This window comes from Erpetoichthys calabaricus, chromosome 10 (genome assembly GCF_900747795.2).
Source record: "Erpetoichthys calabaricus chromosome 10, fErpCal1.3, whole genome shotgun sequence".
NCBI lineage: Eukaryota > Metazoa > Chordata > Cladistia > Polypteriformes > Polypteridae > Erpetoichthys > Erpetoichthys calabaricus.
The window spans coordinates 36,329,493-36,346,173 of record NC_041403.2 but is presented as its reverse complement, the minus strand read 5'-3'; the positions used below and the strand labels follow the sequence as shown (position 1 = coordinate 36,346,173).

The 16,681-nt window shown below is 39.1% G+C and overlaps 1 protein-coding gene across 1 annotated transcript in view; it reads right to left on the bottom strand.

Moving 5' to 3' along the window:
- LOC114658369 (uncharacterized) overlaps positions 1-16,681 on the bottom strand; it is a 94,772-nt gene that overhangs the window by 32,339 nt on the left and 45,752 nt on the right. The window contains exons 13-18 of the mRNA XM_028810455.2: positions 13,398-13,658; positions 12,921-13,181; positions 10,276-10,536; positions 7,679-7,939; positions 4,903-5,160; positions 4,178-4,438 (exon numbers count right to left, since the gene is read on the bottom strand). Of these exons, the coding sequence (XP_028666288.2) occupies positions 4,178-4,438; positions 4,903-5,160; positions 7,679-7,939; positions 10,276-10,536; positions 12,921-13,181; positions 13,398-13,658 (1,563 nt within the window). The remainder of the gene's footprint in view (positions 1-4,177; positions 4,439-4,902; positions 5,161-7,678; positions 7,940-10,275; positions 10,537-12,920; positions 13,182-13,397; positions 13,659-16,681) is intronic.

Genomic DNA, 16,681 nt, shown 5'->3' with positions numbered 1-16,681 from the left:
ACCTGGCTTGGACGCTACAATACTTTCGAATTTTACTGCTTTCATATTCTGTACCTTTCTCTGCACGTGTATCTGCCTTTTTTTCTCTCCAACGCTTTTGGATCTCTTTTCTCCGCACTGCTCTTTCTTCTTTGCTTAGTCATTGACGTTTCATCTAGAACGTATTGTCCTTTTACGCTTTATATGTGCTGAGAGCACAGGATCTGTGTGTGCTACGTGCCTTTACATGACTGAGTGTTTTGCTGGCCATGCTCTTATTTGATAGTTTATAAGTAGGGCGTGTCTTGCAAGAATCTTATGTTCCACGTCCCCGCGAGATGGCCCTGGGACAATCTCTTGGCACCAAGTCTCATGTTTACAGTCCCTGCGAGATGCTCACTGGCCAGTCTCTTTTGTCACGCGGGTCTTTTAAGTGTCTTCCCGAGAACTTCCGAGAAGATCACATCTCGTCACCCTGCTTTTCCTTTCCAGGATTTTGTTTTATAATAGAGAGATATGATCGAAAACAAATCAACCCCCACCCCTGAGAAAGAGAGCCAAGCCAGCAGAATAAAACTTAAAGCTAGTAAAAATAAGTAAATAAATGAATTAATAAGTGAATAAAGATAAATGGAGAAGTAAAAAAAGGAGAAAAGGGGAGAGGATCTACTTCTTCAGTGCTTTAAAAGCTTATTCTAAAATGTTATGAAAAGGTTTTGAAAAGGTTCTGCACAGATCCTCTAAGTGCGAATTTGATTTTTTCCAGTTTCAAATAATATAAAACCTCAGTTACCTGCTGACTTAGAATAGGAGAGTTAGGATTCTACCAGTTGAGCAAGATAAGTCTACGTGCCAATAGTGAAGTAAAGGCAATCACAGTTTGTTTGTCCTTCTCCACTTTATGCCCATCTGGGAGTCCACAAAACACAGCTGTTAATGGGTTAGGAAAGATTGTGACACCAAGACTGTCTGAAAGGCATTTAAAGATTTTGGTCCAGAATGATGTTAATTTGGTGCAGGCCCAAAACATGTGGCCCAGTGAGGCTGGAACTTGATTGCAATGTTCACAGGTTGGATGCTGCTCTGGAAACATTTTGGACAAAATTAAGCGAGACAGATGTGCTCGATATATAATTTTGAGTTGAATAATTGTGTAGCAGGGCCACATAGGTATTGTTGTTTATAGTTTTTGCACCCAGTCGCGTCTCGTCACAGCACCCCGTCTAAACTAATATGTGTTTGTTTGAATGTCGTCCCCGTAATGAGAAACGGGGAAGGATGTTGTGGGGAGGCAGCAACCCCTGGACACGTCAGAACCGGAGTTTTGCCAGTTATATCTGGCTCGTCATTATTTAAACGATCAGGAGGGACAGAAGAGAGAAAGGAAGGAGAGAGATGGAGATTTCAACTACCGACAACCGATCATCATTTTTCTGCCATTATTTACATCACGCCTTGTTCCCAGTTTGTTTCTCATCCAGCTGGAATCACTACAACACAGTCATCGCCAGAAACCCCGGGGTTGGACATTATTATCCACCATTCTCCAAGGAAGCACGGTGAGATTGTTCTGTTTTATTCTGGAGAATCAAACACACCATTTTGATCAGCCATCAGTGTTCTGGACAGTTATTTACCTGGACTCAATTTCACGTTCATTAACATTCAGTAATCATCCATTGGTATTATTTGTGTTGTGTGTTTGTTATATGTGTGCAGGGGCAAGGGAGGTTTTGTTATTGTATATGCGGTATTTTCACTTTGTTGGTTTGGTGGAGGAATATACTGTATATAGATATATTTTACGTCGGGGATTTAAACAGTTGATTGGGGGGGGGGGGGTATTATTTGTCAGAGGTGTGGCTTGGTATAAGTAGGTTCTCCTCAGCAATTTATCCAGGCCACGGGTCCTGGTAGTGTGGCTTGGCTGCTGGCTGACTAAGGGGTTTGCTGTTACAATTCTATGCTTTGCACATATGGAGCTCAAGTGAATTCTCTGCATTGCTACGTTCCACTCCTTTTCTGATATGTTGAGGGAGAGATCCTTTTCCCATTGTCCTCTTGGATCTTTGAAAGGGAGGCACTGTAAAATGGTTGTATATATTGCAGAAGTGCTGTCTGAGTCCTCGAAAATTAGCAATATTTTTTCCGGCATAGAGGAAGGTGGGAGATGAGGAAAATCAGGCAGGTTCTGTTTAACAAAGTTTCTGATTTGAAGGTAGTGAAAGAAATATGTTGCTGGAAAGTTAAATTTGGAATGTAATTGTTCGTAGGATTCAAAGACGTTGTCTATGTACAGATCTCTAAGTGATTTAATCCCAAATGTTTTCCAGACATTAAAAACTGCGTATATTTGAGAGGGTGGAAAAAGGTGGTTCTCATGCAGAGGTGACCACATATATTTTAATCTGCAATTTTTTTTTCTTTGTGTGAAAAAGCACTGGAAAGTTTATTCATAGCTGAGCATGAAGATGGAGGGTGTTGTTAGAGAGCACATTAGCCTCGGTCTGTGGCCACCATCAGATTTACAGAAGGATCCTGGCTTGGATCACCTTATGGAGTTCCCTTTGGATCAATAAAATGTCTGTCTATCTATCTATCTATCTATCTATCTATCTATCTATCTATCTATCTATCTATCTATCTATCTATCTATCTATCTATCTATCTATCTATCTATCTATCTATCTATCTATCTATCTATCTATCTATCTGTGTTTGTAGTACTAGGGTGTTGTATCATGTTAGCCATTATGAATGTAGAGAAAAGCAAAATGACACCTTTTATTGGCTAACTAAAAAGATTACAATATGCAAGCTTTCGAGGCAACTCAGGCCCCTTCTTCAGGCAAGATTCTATCTATGTTTGAAAGTTTTTCTTCACACAAAGTGTCTCCCTTAACTGATCCTGCCCTTTTAATTAGCGTGTTGATTTCTTGGGCCGCTCTTGAAGTGATGTTACAAGCCCAGCCACACCGTAGTGTTAGAACATTGCAGTGGCCATCACAGAGTTTTGGAAGATGTGAAGGATGTCACTCCCCACATTAAAGAAATGCAGGCTCCTAAGTAAAAAAGGGCCTGCTCAGCCCTTTCTTATACAGTCATTAACGCGGAGGCACAAGTACTTGTAGCAGTGCACTACATCGACATCTGCTCCCTGAATAGTGATCAGGCCTAGAGGCTCTTTGGTCAATAAACAGTTCATTCGTTTTGCTGATGTTAAATTGCAGACAATTCTTTCTGCACCAAGAAACAAAGTTCTCCACCTGACTCCTATACTGTGTCTCATCCCTTTTATCAAAACACCACAAAAGTGCAGAATCATCCAAGAACTTCTGCCAGTGACATGACCTGGTGTTATATTTATAGTCAGAGGAGTACAACTCTAGTGTTGCTCACATCCGTATCAGAAACACTGATGTGTGGAGTAACAAAGCTTAATAAGATCAGGATTGAGAGAATATCAGTGGTACAATTAAATTTGGGTAAATCTCAAATAAAAGAAAAAAGGTTAAAGTGAAATGAGCATGTAATGAAAAGAGAGGTAAAGAATGTGGGTGGGAGAATCATGGATATGGAAGTATCGGGAAGGAGGAGAAGAGGACAACCAAAGAGGAAGAGGATGGACTGTTTGAAAAGGGGGGAGGAGGTGTAAGGGAGAAAGGAGTATCAGGCAAGAAAGTATGCAACAGATGAGAATGGAGGAGGCCGATCTACATGACAGTGGTAAACGCTTTAGAAGAAGAAGAATTGCTACTATAATGCATTTTGATTATATTAGACCAAATTCAGATATAATCTGCCAATCTAAACCATACAAATCCAATCATGTTAAGTACTAGTTTTTAATTAACATAAAATAGGGACCAGCCCTTACAGGGAGGCCAGGCCACCACAGGATACCCTCATATGTAGTGAGTCAACCTAGAGACAAAAATGACCATGGGGTGTAATAGGAAACTGGACTATCCAAGGAAAACACAAATGGACAATGAGACAATGTGCAGACCTCACAGTGACAATGTCCAAGAGGAGGTTCAATCCCAGGTCACTGCAGTTATGAGGCAACAGCACTAACCAGCATGTCACCATGCCTGCCATTGGGTAAAATATAAGAAAATAATGGCCTTCAGCTCAAGATTGCAAGTCAGCAGTCATTCTGTGGCACACAGACATACAACTCATTGTTTTAAGTTACCTGTTTGGATCTCAACACTAGCACTGTAAATGTTGTCGCAGATGTTATCCAATGCCAGAACGGTCACGTTGTACTTCTCTCCGCAGCGAAGATCATGGAGTGTGCAGAAGGTGTCTGTCGTATTACAGGACACATCATAGTTGTTACTGTTGTTGGCGAAGACCACATAGGCTGCTGCTCCAATGGTCATCTCCCACGACACGTAGGCAATGTTGGAATTGCACTCCAGGAATACTTCCACATTTTGCGGGGCACATAAAGCTGTTATTGAGTTCAAATTTAGAGAAAGAGTGAAGAAAAAATAATTAACTGACCTGGGCATTCAGATAGGACCTTTAATGGCATCAGGACAGGCAATTCTCTAGGACTCAAAGTTTAGTGAAGCAAAAGAAATGGAATTAGAGGTGCTGAGGTTGGCTCAGCAAGGTGCAGGGCTCGACTACTGAGATGCAGCTTTGGCTGAGAAAATTCGCAAGAAAGTTCCCATATCTATGTGGTGGTCTGCACTGTGATAATCAGATTATTCTCTATTGTATGCTACAGACTTTCATATCAAGCAAATATGTACATTTTTGGAATTAATAACTGAAAATGCAGTATTGAACATAAATATTATAAACACCCTTAAAAATTAATAATAATGTTATCAAAGTAAATGAATGCATGAAATGTCACAAAAGCACCATCGCAATATAGTCTGCTGTTGAACAAATAAAAATACTTACGGGCTGGGAGCTCTGAAGAACTCTGCGCGTTATCACACACTCCATCCAGGGCAGTTACAGTGAAATTATAGAACTGACCACAGTGCAAGTTGGTCAGCTCACAGCTGGAGAGAGTTGTGTTGCACTGTGCCATGTGTCCATCGGGCCCAACTGCCATGACACTATACAGATTGGCACCTTCCCCTTCCATCCAGGATACCAAACCAGCTTTGGTGTCACATAAGAGCTTACCAGTGACATGTTGAGGAGCACAAAGAACTGCCGGGGCAAACAGAGAGTTTTGTTAAATCCAAGCACAGGTAAGCTACTCTTACGTCCCTCTCAGTGGCACAGCCAGGGGACTGCCATTCCTCCTGCCATTAGTTCCGGCCTGTTAAAGTAGTTTGTGTGTTTAAATGTGTTTGGACATTTTGTCTCGCAAGCTGGAGCACTTGGGTTTTCTGAGAAATTTAAAAAGACATTTACCTTTATCATTAGGATTTACATGAAAGAATTTATCTGTAAGCGGGCATTGCAGTGGAAATTTCTAAAGCCTAATGTTAATGTTTGAATAAATGCTAAGCGCAAATCTACAAACCAGCCCTGAATGCCATTCTTTCACAGGGCTGCTTTACACTGTTTGAACATATTTGAAGAGCACATGTGCAAGGGCATCTCCAAAATTACCAAAAGTAAGCAATAATCTAAAAACATTAGAATGAAAAGGCTGAAATATAAAAGAAATTGCTGGGACCAGATAGCATTAATGCTGCAGTGTATATAAACCCTTGACATGTATTTTTTTTTTAACAATCACTGCACCCTGGGAAAATTCCTACAGATTGGAAGCTAACAAACATTATCCAATCATATAAAAAGTTCAATCGGGTCATGTTAAGTAACTATAGGCCATAAAACGTTAGAAACATAAAAAAAACGTTTGACAATAACAGGCCATTTAGCCCGATAAAGCTTACCAACCCTGAATACTGAATTGCTCTGAAATAATATGAAGTCGAGTTTTGAAGGTCTCTAAAGTAATAATGTCTACCGCACTACTTGATATTTTATTCCGTGTGCCTATGGTTCTCTGTGTGAAGAAAAACATCCTAATGTTAGTGTGAAATTTACTCTTTCCAACTGCGTCCACATGTTCTTTCTGAACTCATTTTGTAGTTACAGTTTCGATCCACTAGACTAAGTCCTTTCAAAATTTTAAACACTTCAATCACGTCTCCTGTAAATCTCCTTTTGCTTAAAATGAAAATAATAGTAAAGGCTCAGCTCCTTCAATCATTCCTCAGAGCTCATATCTCTCAGTCCTGGAATCAGCCTTTTTGCTCTTCTCTGGACTTTTTCTATCACTGTAATGTCGTTGTTTTTAGCCTGGAGACCAAAATATCATGCAGTACCCCAGATGACGGATAACCAGTGCAGTATAAAGATTGAACATAACCTCCTTTGACTTGTACTACGCGCATTGTGCTATGTAACCTAACATTCTGTTTGTTTCTGTAATGGCTTCTGAACCCTGTCTGTCTTATCATAAGGGGTACTTTAAACTTTAAGATCCCCCATTGTGTATTCATATCTAACATTTGTAATTCCTATGTGTAGTATTTTACCTTTACTTAGATAAATTTCATCTCCCACAAATCTCATCAAGCGTATATACTGTCCAAGTCCCTCTGCAATGATTCAACAGATTCTAGATTATTTATCAGCCCACCTAGCTTGGTATCATCTGCAGACTTAACCAGCTAATTATTTATATTCTTGTCCAAATCATGTATATATATTAAAAATAGCTGCAACCCTAGCACTGACACCTCTGGGAGATCATTCTTAACATCAGTCATTTCTGATAAGGTTCCCTACACCATCACCCTCTGCATTGTGTTTCTGAGACAGTTCTCCAGTCATCTACACACCACACCCTGAACTTCCACTTTTTAGTTTGATGCCCAACCTCTTATCAAATGCTTTCTGAAAGTCAAAATAAATAATATCATATGCTCCACTTTGATCAGATCCTTTTGTTTGTTCCTCATAGAATTCCAGCATGTTAGTAAAACACAGCCTCCCTCATTTGAACCCATGCTGACTGCTCAGTAAAACCTGCTCTAGACATGTGCTGCTCAATCTTTTCCTTAAGAATTGATTCCATTAATTTACCTCTAATGCACGGTATGTTTACTGGCCTATATTAACTTGGATCTGACCGATCACCCTTTCTATATATCTGGATAATTTATGGCACTTTCTAGTCCTTTAGAATGCAGTGACTTTCCAAAAATATGGATCAAGGGTCTATCTATCTATCTATCTATCTATCTATCTATCTATCTATCTATCTATCTATCTATCTATCTATCTATCTATCTATCTATCTATCTATCTATCTATCTATCTATCTGTTAGATTTACTGGCGTCACTACTGCTGAGTCCACCCTTTGACTCTAAATTGCAGTCAGAGAGAGAGACCCAAGCAGTGGATCATTGAGTTTTTGGCAAAGTTTACTGTGATTATTGTTATTTTGTTTTTTTGGGGGATTTCGTTCTATTCAGTTATTGGATTTGTCATTTGATTGAAATTTTGGACTTATTCACTTTCACATTCCCTTTTAGGCTAATCCTTTTTTCTCTTTTGAGATTTTTTTGGTATTTTTCTATTTATAGATATCGTATTTATAGATTTTGTATTTGTCTATCTACAGTATCTATCTATCATCTATAGTGCCTTTCCTTATATATTTACTATTGCATTGAACACATTAATACAAGTGATAGAAGTACCTGTGTCTAAAGTGACTGGATGGCTTTCAAGACTGGTACAAGTCTCGTCTGTTGCCATGACTGTGATATTGTAGGAATGAGAGCACAGCAAATCTGTCAGCTGACATTCTGTTCCTGTGGTGTTACAGGTTGTTAAATATCCTCTACTCCCATGAGCCATCACTGTGTAGAATGTTGCACCACTGCTTTCCTCCCAGGACACTGTCACTGTACCCGTGTCACAGTCACTGGTGGCGGTCACATACCCTGGCACACAAGGTGCTGTGAACAAGAACAAATAATGTTAGTTAATAATACATTTTATTTACATAGCGCCTTTCCCTAGTTGTAGACTTGTGTTTCCTTGACCTGCTTCTTATTGATACAAAATATCACCATCTTCCTTAATAAGTTAACCATGTACTTCAATACTTCGATAAATCTAGCTTCCTATTTATATATCTGTCTAGGCCAAAGCCTGCAGGTAGCCGTTACGGGACTGGCTGGTTAGGAGTGAGGGTATTCTGGGCAGGCCTGTGAAGGTTCCCGGTTGTTGGGGGAGAAGTTTGAGGGCCTTGCACTCTTTTCACCATGTTTGGAACTCCAAATTATGGGAAAGGGTATCTGCTATCTCCATAGTTTTCTTCTATCCACTGTCATACTCTTTATTATATATGAAACCAATGGAACAGCTGTGTGAGACTCCTATTTATAGTTTATATTTTTCTGAACATCTCTACCCATTATCTCAAACCCTCTTGAGCTTTATCAAAGATGACATTTCCCTTTCTTGCTGGATAGGCTGCTGCAACCCAAGCATCTTATCCCACGGGGTCTGCAAAGAGCTGTCTGCTACAATACCTTGTCGCAAACCCAGTGTCACACATGTGCGAATGGTAGACAGCTAAAGGGCTTGAATAATGGTAGTTCCACGCCAGACTAGGGGCTGGCGAAGTGCTCTGACTTTCTCTCTCAACCTTCTGCAGACCATCCATGGGAAATCCTGCATGGTTTCCGGCGCCAAAGATGATGTCACTTTCTGTCTTGGCCGTTAAAGCCACCATCTTTACAGCCTTAAATCAGTTCTGTTTTGGACTCTGAAATGTGAACAACTCACAACAAGTTACCCATTTGCAGCCAAGGCATAATATATGGGTGGCTGCCCCAAACCTTTTTGATGTCTCTGGTTTGTTCCTATGACACCAGTAATGGGCTGATTTATGAATGAATGATTTATAATGCCATAGCCGCATTATGTTTGCAGCTTTGTAAATGGGCTTAATAAAGTTTTCTTTTGGGACTTTTTATTCATCATAGGGATATTGAAACTTGTTGAACTCAGTTTTTCTTTCATTTTCTCGTTCATTTTGATCTGTGATTAGTTCTTTTATGTTATTGGCATGTTTTGGGAAGGTACCAATGTATTGGGTAATTGTTACAATGTAATGACTCATTGTTAGGGGAAGATGGTCCTAGAAGTTGCACCGATGACATTGCTGACACACTTTCAAACAAAGGGCCGGTTTAGAGCTGCTGGTCAAATTAACCTGCACATCTTTGGGATGTGGAAAGAAAACCAGAGAACTCCGAAATGCACCACACAAGCATGCCAAGAATGTGCAAACTCCATATAGACTGAGACCAGGTCAGGAGTTGAACCCAATCTCATGTAACACCAACCAGTGCATCAATTTGCTACATTTACATTTAAAAACACATTTATTTGCTTAGCAGATGGTGTTATCCAAAGCGAATTACAAAAAAGGTCAACATTATCAAGTGAGCAAGCACTACAGGACACTTAAACAGAAATATACCAATCAGGTAGCTCAATGGTAGTGCTGCTGCTTTGCAGTAAGGAGACTGTGGAAGATTGTGGGTTCGCTTCCCGGTTCCTCCCTGTGTGGATAGCGCTTTGAGTACTGAGAAAAGCGCTATATAAATGTAATGAATTATTATTATTAAGAGAGTCTTCAAGCATTTCTTAAACACACTGAGTGAGTCTGAATTTTAAGTAGTGGTGGGTATCCAAGAGCTACACGTGAAAAGAGTCTGGACTGAAGTTTGATGCCACACAAAGGTGGCATGATAAGATGCTGCTCATCAGCAGACCTGAGTGGGCAAGAAGAAGCATAGGACCTCACAAGTGCCTCCGTATATTTTGGTGATGACTGTTGACTAGTACTGAGAAAAGCGCTATACAAATATAATGAATTCTTCTTCTTCTTATTATTATTCTTTAGGCAAACATCAAAGATTTGAACTTAATACATGTTAGAGTGTGATTTGAAAAAAGGAATGACGTGTGTTTGCCTCGTCTAAATGAACACCAGACATGCTGCTGCATTTTGAAACATCTGCAGCAGCCTTGGTAATACATGCTGGTACTTCTGCCAGCAGAGAGTTGCAGTAGTCCAAGTGTGACGAGATGAAAAGCCTGAACCAGGAGTTGTGCTGCATACTCTATCAGATACGTTCTGATCTTGTGTATGTAGCAAAATAGTCAGTGAAGAACAGCTGGTTATTGATCACCACCCCAGGGTTGCACCTAGTTAAAAATGTGACAGCCATTTTTTTAAGTAAATTGGTGGTTTGGGCATATGGAATAGAGCAATTACCTGATTTTAGCTCCTCTGGTTCGCTCTGTGAGGTATCACACAGTTGGTTAGCTGCAGTCACGCTGACATTGTAAATGCTTCCACACTGTAATTCTGTCATTTCACAGAAGCTGTTGGCAGTAGTACACGTTGCCTCATCTCCTTGGTTGCTTGTAGCATTCACAACATACAGCTGTGCTCCATCTACTGGATTCCATTGTACAAAAGCTCCTTTCTTGTTACAGTCCAATCGTGTTTGAGCAATTTGGGGCACACATGGCACTGAAAAAAGGATTTGAAATTGTAATGAATCACACAGTCAGCAAGATATGTATTTATCAGATTGACTTTTTAGCCTATATATTGCACAGGCAAGTACTAATTTCAATGTACTCTGTACATATTACAACACTGATCACATGAACCTGCTAAAATATTTTAGATAACCACCATAAATCAGATGAAGAATTTAATTTGGATAAAAAAGTTGCATGCATGAGGACATCTAGAGGGAACTAAAGAGAAGTGCATTTAAGGACGTACACACAAAAGGTTGAGGGACTTAGCGACAAACCTCTGAGTCATGTAGTTGAAGTAGAAATAGGCTACTTTTAAAAAGTGTGTAGATGAGACAAATGGATTAATCATATTAGCCTGTTGACATGAATGGTCTCTCATTTGCAAAATTTCTTATATTCTTGATCTTTTTCTTATGCGCCTTTGTCGATCTGAAGGTTAGCAACCATAGCATTCCACCTCCTCTTATCTTCTGTCATTATTTGATTGCTGACAATTGTTTTATATCATCAGCCCACAATCTTATGTTCACATATATTCACATGTACAGTTTCACTTGTGTTCAGGTGATTAGTGCTATACTAATATATATACTATATAGTTCAAAGACATAAAAGAAGAGTTGCAGGAGTGCTAAGGGTCCTTTTTTACCCCAGAAATGATTCTTGTCCCTGTAAATGAGGGGTTTACAGCCCCCTCGCAGCCACAGGAACATTTAGTCTGTTGTCTGTAGTGCTATAGTTCAAGGACATAAAAGAAGATGGCTTGTTAGTTTATGTATGTATCAGCTTGAATTGATGGGTATTTTTTGTTTTATTGTTGTTTTTGTACATTTTTAACTTATTATGTATCTTTCTATAATTATGTTCTATCTTTTTAAATGATTTACCTTTCCTTGTTCATTGTGGATGGAGCCACAGGAGGCAGGGCCACACTGACATCCCTGCTCCTGAGGCCTCACTCTGGTTATATAATAGTGAGAGGCACTTCAATTCACTTTACTGAATAGATTCTTTCAAACTACCCTTTTAAGTTATATATATATATATATAAATGTATATATACTGTATATATGTGTGTGTGTATGTATGTATAATTAATTATATATTTTACATGATGATGATGATTCATGTGATGTTGTACTGTTTCAGTAAACAAAGCATGACAATACATTAAGTTGCATAGAATTAAAAGAAGATGTTCTCTTACAGAATCACAAGTGAACAAGAATCATCCAACTAGTTTTCCAGTAATGGTTCTGTTTGAACTCAAAAGAATCGGAAAATTATACATATCCAGTACAGTCAAAGTGCGTAAAAATGGTGTGCTGAAGCAAAGCTGACAGCAAATTATTGTTAGAAATTAGAATAATATTTTTATAATGTTCAGTTATGTGTGATTAATTTGTTGAATATAGAAAGGGACATAAATGTATTAGTTTTATTATCATTTATGTATTCAATTTAAAACAATTCCAATAATGAATTGTACAACACAAAACAATTAACAAATTATAATATTATTTTGTTACTGTATTGTACTTGTATAATGAATAAAAAACCATCAGTGACAGTTTTTATTCACAAATATTGATATAGTTTGAATTCAAAAGAATCATAAGTGAAGTGACTTGATACTCATGAATCAGGCAGTTCTTGCACATGCGCTTTAAAAATCTACCAGCATCAGATAAATGAAAGAAACTGAGGACATCATGCAGGACATGCCTGTGCTTTACCACTCCTGTTGAGTTCCACTGATTTGATTTGCTAGTGTTTATGAATCAATCCATATGATTCACTGAGAAGAGTGTTTAAAAAGAAGAAATCATTTACAAGTTACATAACTACTGTACAAGTGAACTGAGAAGGCTCGGGAGTAGGAGATCATTTACTTTCTGTGGAGTTTTGCAAGTACTGCTTTCTGTCTGGATTTACTACTTATTTTCTTGCTTCTGATTATGGATTGTCTTTTGGACATTATTTTTTCATAATTGTTTGCTTACGATTACCTTTTGAGACAACTCCTTGTGCTTCTGTTCTTTTGATCTTTTCGTTGTCTTTTTCTATTTTTTTAAATAAATCCTTGATTTATAAAGATTATAGTTTGCCCTTTTCACATGAACTGGAAGGTTTTTGGTTACCCCCCTCTTTGTGTGGCCATTTGATATATATCGGTATATTTTGTGGTCTTTTGCCAGCACACCATTTTTGTGGCTTGCTTCAAATGAAGCCAGCACTTAGTATTAGGGTCCTGGCTGAGCTCAAGTGAATATTTTGATATTATATTCCATTTCCAAATCACACTGGCATAATGATTAGCCTTGTTGTTTCACAGTTCCAGTGTGCAGAGTTCAAATAAGTGTTTACCTGTTTCCATGAACCAGCTAGTGCTTTCGGAGCTGTTGCATTGATCATCAAAGGCCATCGCTCTTATGCTGTACAACTGACTGCACATCAAATCACCGATCTCACAGTTCGTCGAGTTGCTGCTGCAGCCAACAATGTGCTCATTGAGTGCCTTTGCAGTTACTGTGTAGTCTATAGCTCCTTCGCTTTGAGACCACTGCACAAAGAAGGTATTATTTAAGCAATCCAGAAATACTTCGCTGATTTTGGGAACACATGGAGCTATGTGAAAAGAAAAACATTATTAAAGACATCTTCCCAAGTTGAGGTCCACTTTGTACTATCAGAAGTTAAGCAAAGCTGTGTGAGGAGCTTGGTAAGAGTTATGGAGCTATTACACTGCCCAATAAAATTACTGTAAATGTGTCATTTATAGAAACATTTCAATGTTTTTAATTTTAAGTTTATGCATCATGTGCACTATATAAAAATTCATACCTGTTTGAATGTCCACCGCTGTGCTTGGCAGGCTAGAGCAGGTGTTGTCCATTGCCACAACTTGCACCGTATATAGCTGGCCACAAGGCAAATTTTGGACTTCACACTCCTGTCCATCGGTAGTGCATGAGTAAACTTTGCCCGAGTTGCTCTGTGCCGTTGCAATGTAATTTATGACACCCGCAGCATAAACCCAGGACACCAGGGCATTGTTGGTTGTACAGTCTATCTGGGCGCTCACATTCTGTGGTCTGCATGGGGCTGGTAATGGGACATGTTAAAAAATCTCAGCACTGGCAGAATAAGCAGCTGAAGAAACATCAATACATTATTAAAGTTTCACTTTCAAAAGTGGTACAGTCTGTGCTTGTTCTGGGTGTCCTGGTTGGACAATGGGCAGATACATCAGCAAATGTCAGAGAGACTTATGGCTTGGGCAAAATATTCTACAAGAATGCTTAAGGGCAGATGACCAGGCTGACGCTAGAGGCCACTGACTATCTCCTCAGAGACAGAGAGTGAGACCAGGGAAGGAAGGATAACACCTTAAGCCTGCTTAAGAATACACATTCTCAGTTAAGAACATATGGAAATGTGTTATGATTTATTAGAGCAGGCAGTGAGAAGTCAAGCAAAATGACACCTTTTATTGGCTAACTAAAAAGATTACGATATGCAAGCTTCTTCAGGCAACTCAGGCCCCTTCTTCAGGCAAGATGACCAGACCTCTGAGGAGACCAGAAGGCTCAGGGTTGCAGGAGTGCTAAGGGTCCTTTTTTACCCCAGAAATGATTCTTGTCCCTGCCAACGAGGGGTTTACAGAACCCCCCACAGCCACAGGAACATTTAGTCTATTGTCAGGAGAAGAATTTGGGCTGCAGGCTCAACTTCTAGGAGGAAGGACTAAGAGGCTAGATAGATGAGAAAAACAGTAGGTGGGAAGGAGAACTCTTGCTTTCACAATACTGGAAAGTGGACACACACTCATAAAAATAGTGATTCTTTAATGGCACTTTACGGTTCTTTACTGGGTTGTGTGGTTTCCTGTAGAACCAGTGCTTGACAAAGAGCCATTTCAGTCTTTACATGTGAAATTGTTTTTTTGTGCTATGAAAAACTTTCTAATATGCACAAAAAAACCTTAAATCTTTAATGTATTGTAGGCTGCCTTGCAGGACACTGTGTTGCTGTACGTATGTAGCAAAATTCCTTTTAAAATCAGAGCTCATCTGTAATTTTAACATATCTGTTTACCATCTATTCATGGCTTCTTACTCTATGGAACTAGTTTCAAATCTAAATAAATAACAGTTCTTAATGGAGCCCATCATGTGGATGGGTGTTTAGGGAACCAAAAATGGTTTCCCTATGGCATTGCTCTGGAGATCCACTCTGGCACCGTTATTTTTAAGAATGCAGTTGCAAACTGAGAGCATTTTGTGTTGTTTCTGAGCTTTTCCATATTTGTTTTCTTTGTTCTTCATTTTGTATTATTTAGCTTTTCTAGGGATCCAAATTCAGCCACAGGGGATGCACAAACCAGTGTATTTCTTCGTGCCGGTCCCAAGCCCGGATAAATGGGGAGGGTTACATCAGGAAGGGCATTTGGTGTAAAATTTTGCCAAATCAACAACAATTTTGGACAATCCGCTGTGGCAACCCCTAACGGGAACAGCCGAAAGAAGAAGAAGAAGAAGGGGTCCAAGATCAGAATGGTAACCTTAGTCAGTTTATGAAGGCAAAGAAACAATTCCTTTCCTATAAAAAAAAAACTTTGTATGAACAATGGTAAAGTTTAGGTTTTAAAACATTTTTTGTTTTAATTTGGGCCTCTGCATTTTGCACATTGGTAACCTTTTAATTTTCAAGTACATTGTGCTCCTTTTCATATGGTCTGTACTTCAAATCAGTTATCAGCTGTTTTTCTTTTCCCATTTTTTTTGCTGTTCAGGAGCTAGTCAACGTTAGGTGGCCCCTTACAGGTTCATCTTTTAGGACTTAATATTTAGCTCTTTTTTTTAGTACTGTAACTTCCCAGAAATTTGGTAACACGTTTGTAAATATTCATTTTTTTTAAAGGCTCCAGTACTGTTTTGTCTTTTAAGTTAAACTTTTGTGTGATCTCGTCTCCTTGCCAGAATGTCTTCCTTTTCTCATGGATCCTATGTAGATTAGAATTGTTTATCTGCCCTAATTAGAGTTGTCCATGTGATATTATTATTATTATTATTGCAACATTCAAAGTGATAAAAATAGACTAACAAGTAATTGGTGATTTTCCTCTATTTTTTTTAAGCTTTTAATGAAAATTCACTATAGTCTAGCATTTCTCAATTAAACAACAGCACTATGGAATGATGCCTTGATTTAAAACATAATTATTACGCAGGGGAGTGTATGTTTTAATATCAATATGAGTATCTGAATTCATATATTGTGGCCTCTCCAAACTGTAATAAAATCTTGGATAAAAGTGGTGGTTCAATTAACCAAATTGCAAAAATATTGGAGTAATGCGCAAAGTGCAAGTAAAGTCTAACGGTAAGTCTAAAAACTCTTAGCCTGTCCTCAGAAAGTGTTTGTCCACTTTGTCTCATTGTAAAAATACACTCCTAATCGCATCCTTCCTTTCCCATAGCATAAATTTCTCAGGCACAATCAGCTCTTACTACCGCTGACTGCTTGGCCTACTTACACAATGCTCTTGAATATCAGGTAGGTGACTGAAACATGCCAGGGCCGCCAGGTCACAGGAATCATTGCAGTCTTTAATTTAAAGGCACAAGTGTCCTTAATATCCTCCAGGCGTTATGTCCACATGCTGGGCCATCTTACTGCCATCTGTCAACTTGGAAATTATTCTGACGTTTTCCTATGGCCTTTCTAAATGGGTCACCTCCCTTCTGGTGCACCCATTGTACTGCCATGACTTATCACTACCTGACTATTTACATCGGCTCTTGGAACGGCTTTGCATTCACCCATATGGCCCCCTTGGGCCTGTCTTCTGTCTCCATCGCTATTTATAGGCAAAGGCGGGGGTAACACAGAGGACCTTTATATGAAACAACAGAGCAGGATAAAATTCCATCATACAAATATTCCAATGAACAAGTGAAAATCAAGGGGTAAAAGCACAAGATCTACCCTTTAAAATGACTCCTGAGCCTCAGCTGATGTCTCCTCACCTCACTTTTTCTCTGTCATCTGACAGGCCTGATCAGTCCTTTAAATCCGGCTCATTTCCCCACCACCATCCCTCAGCATCTTAGGAATCCCCGTGA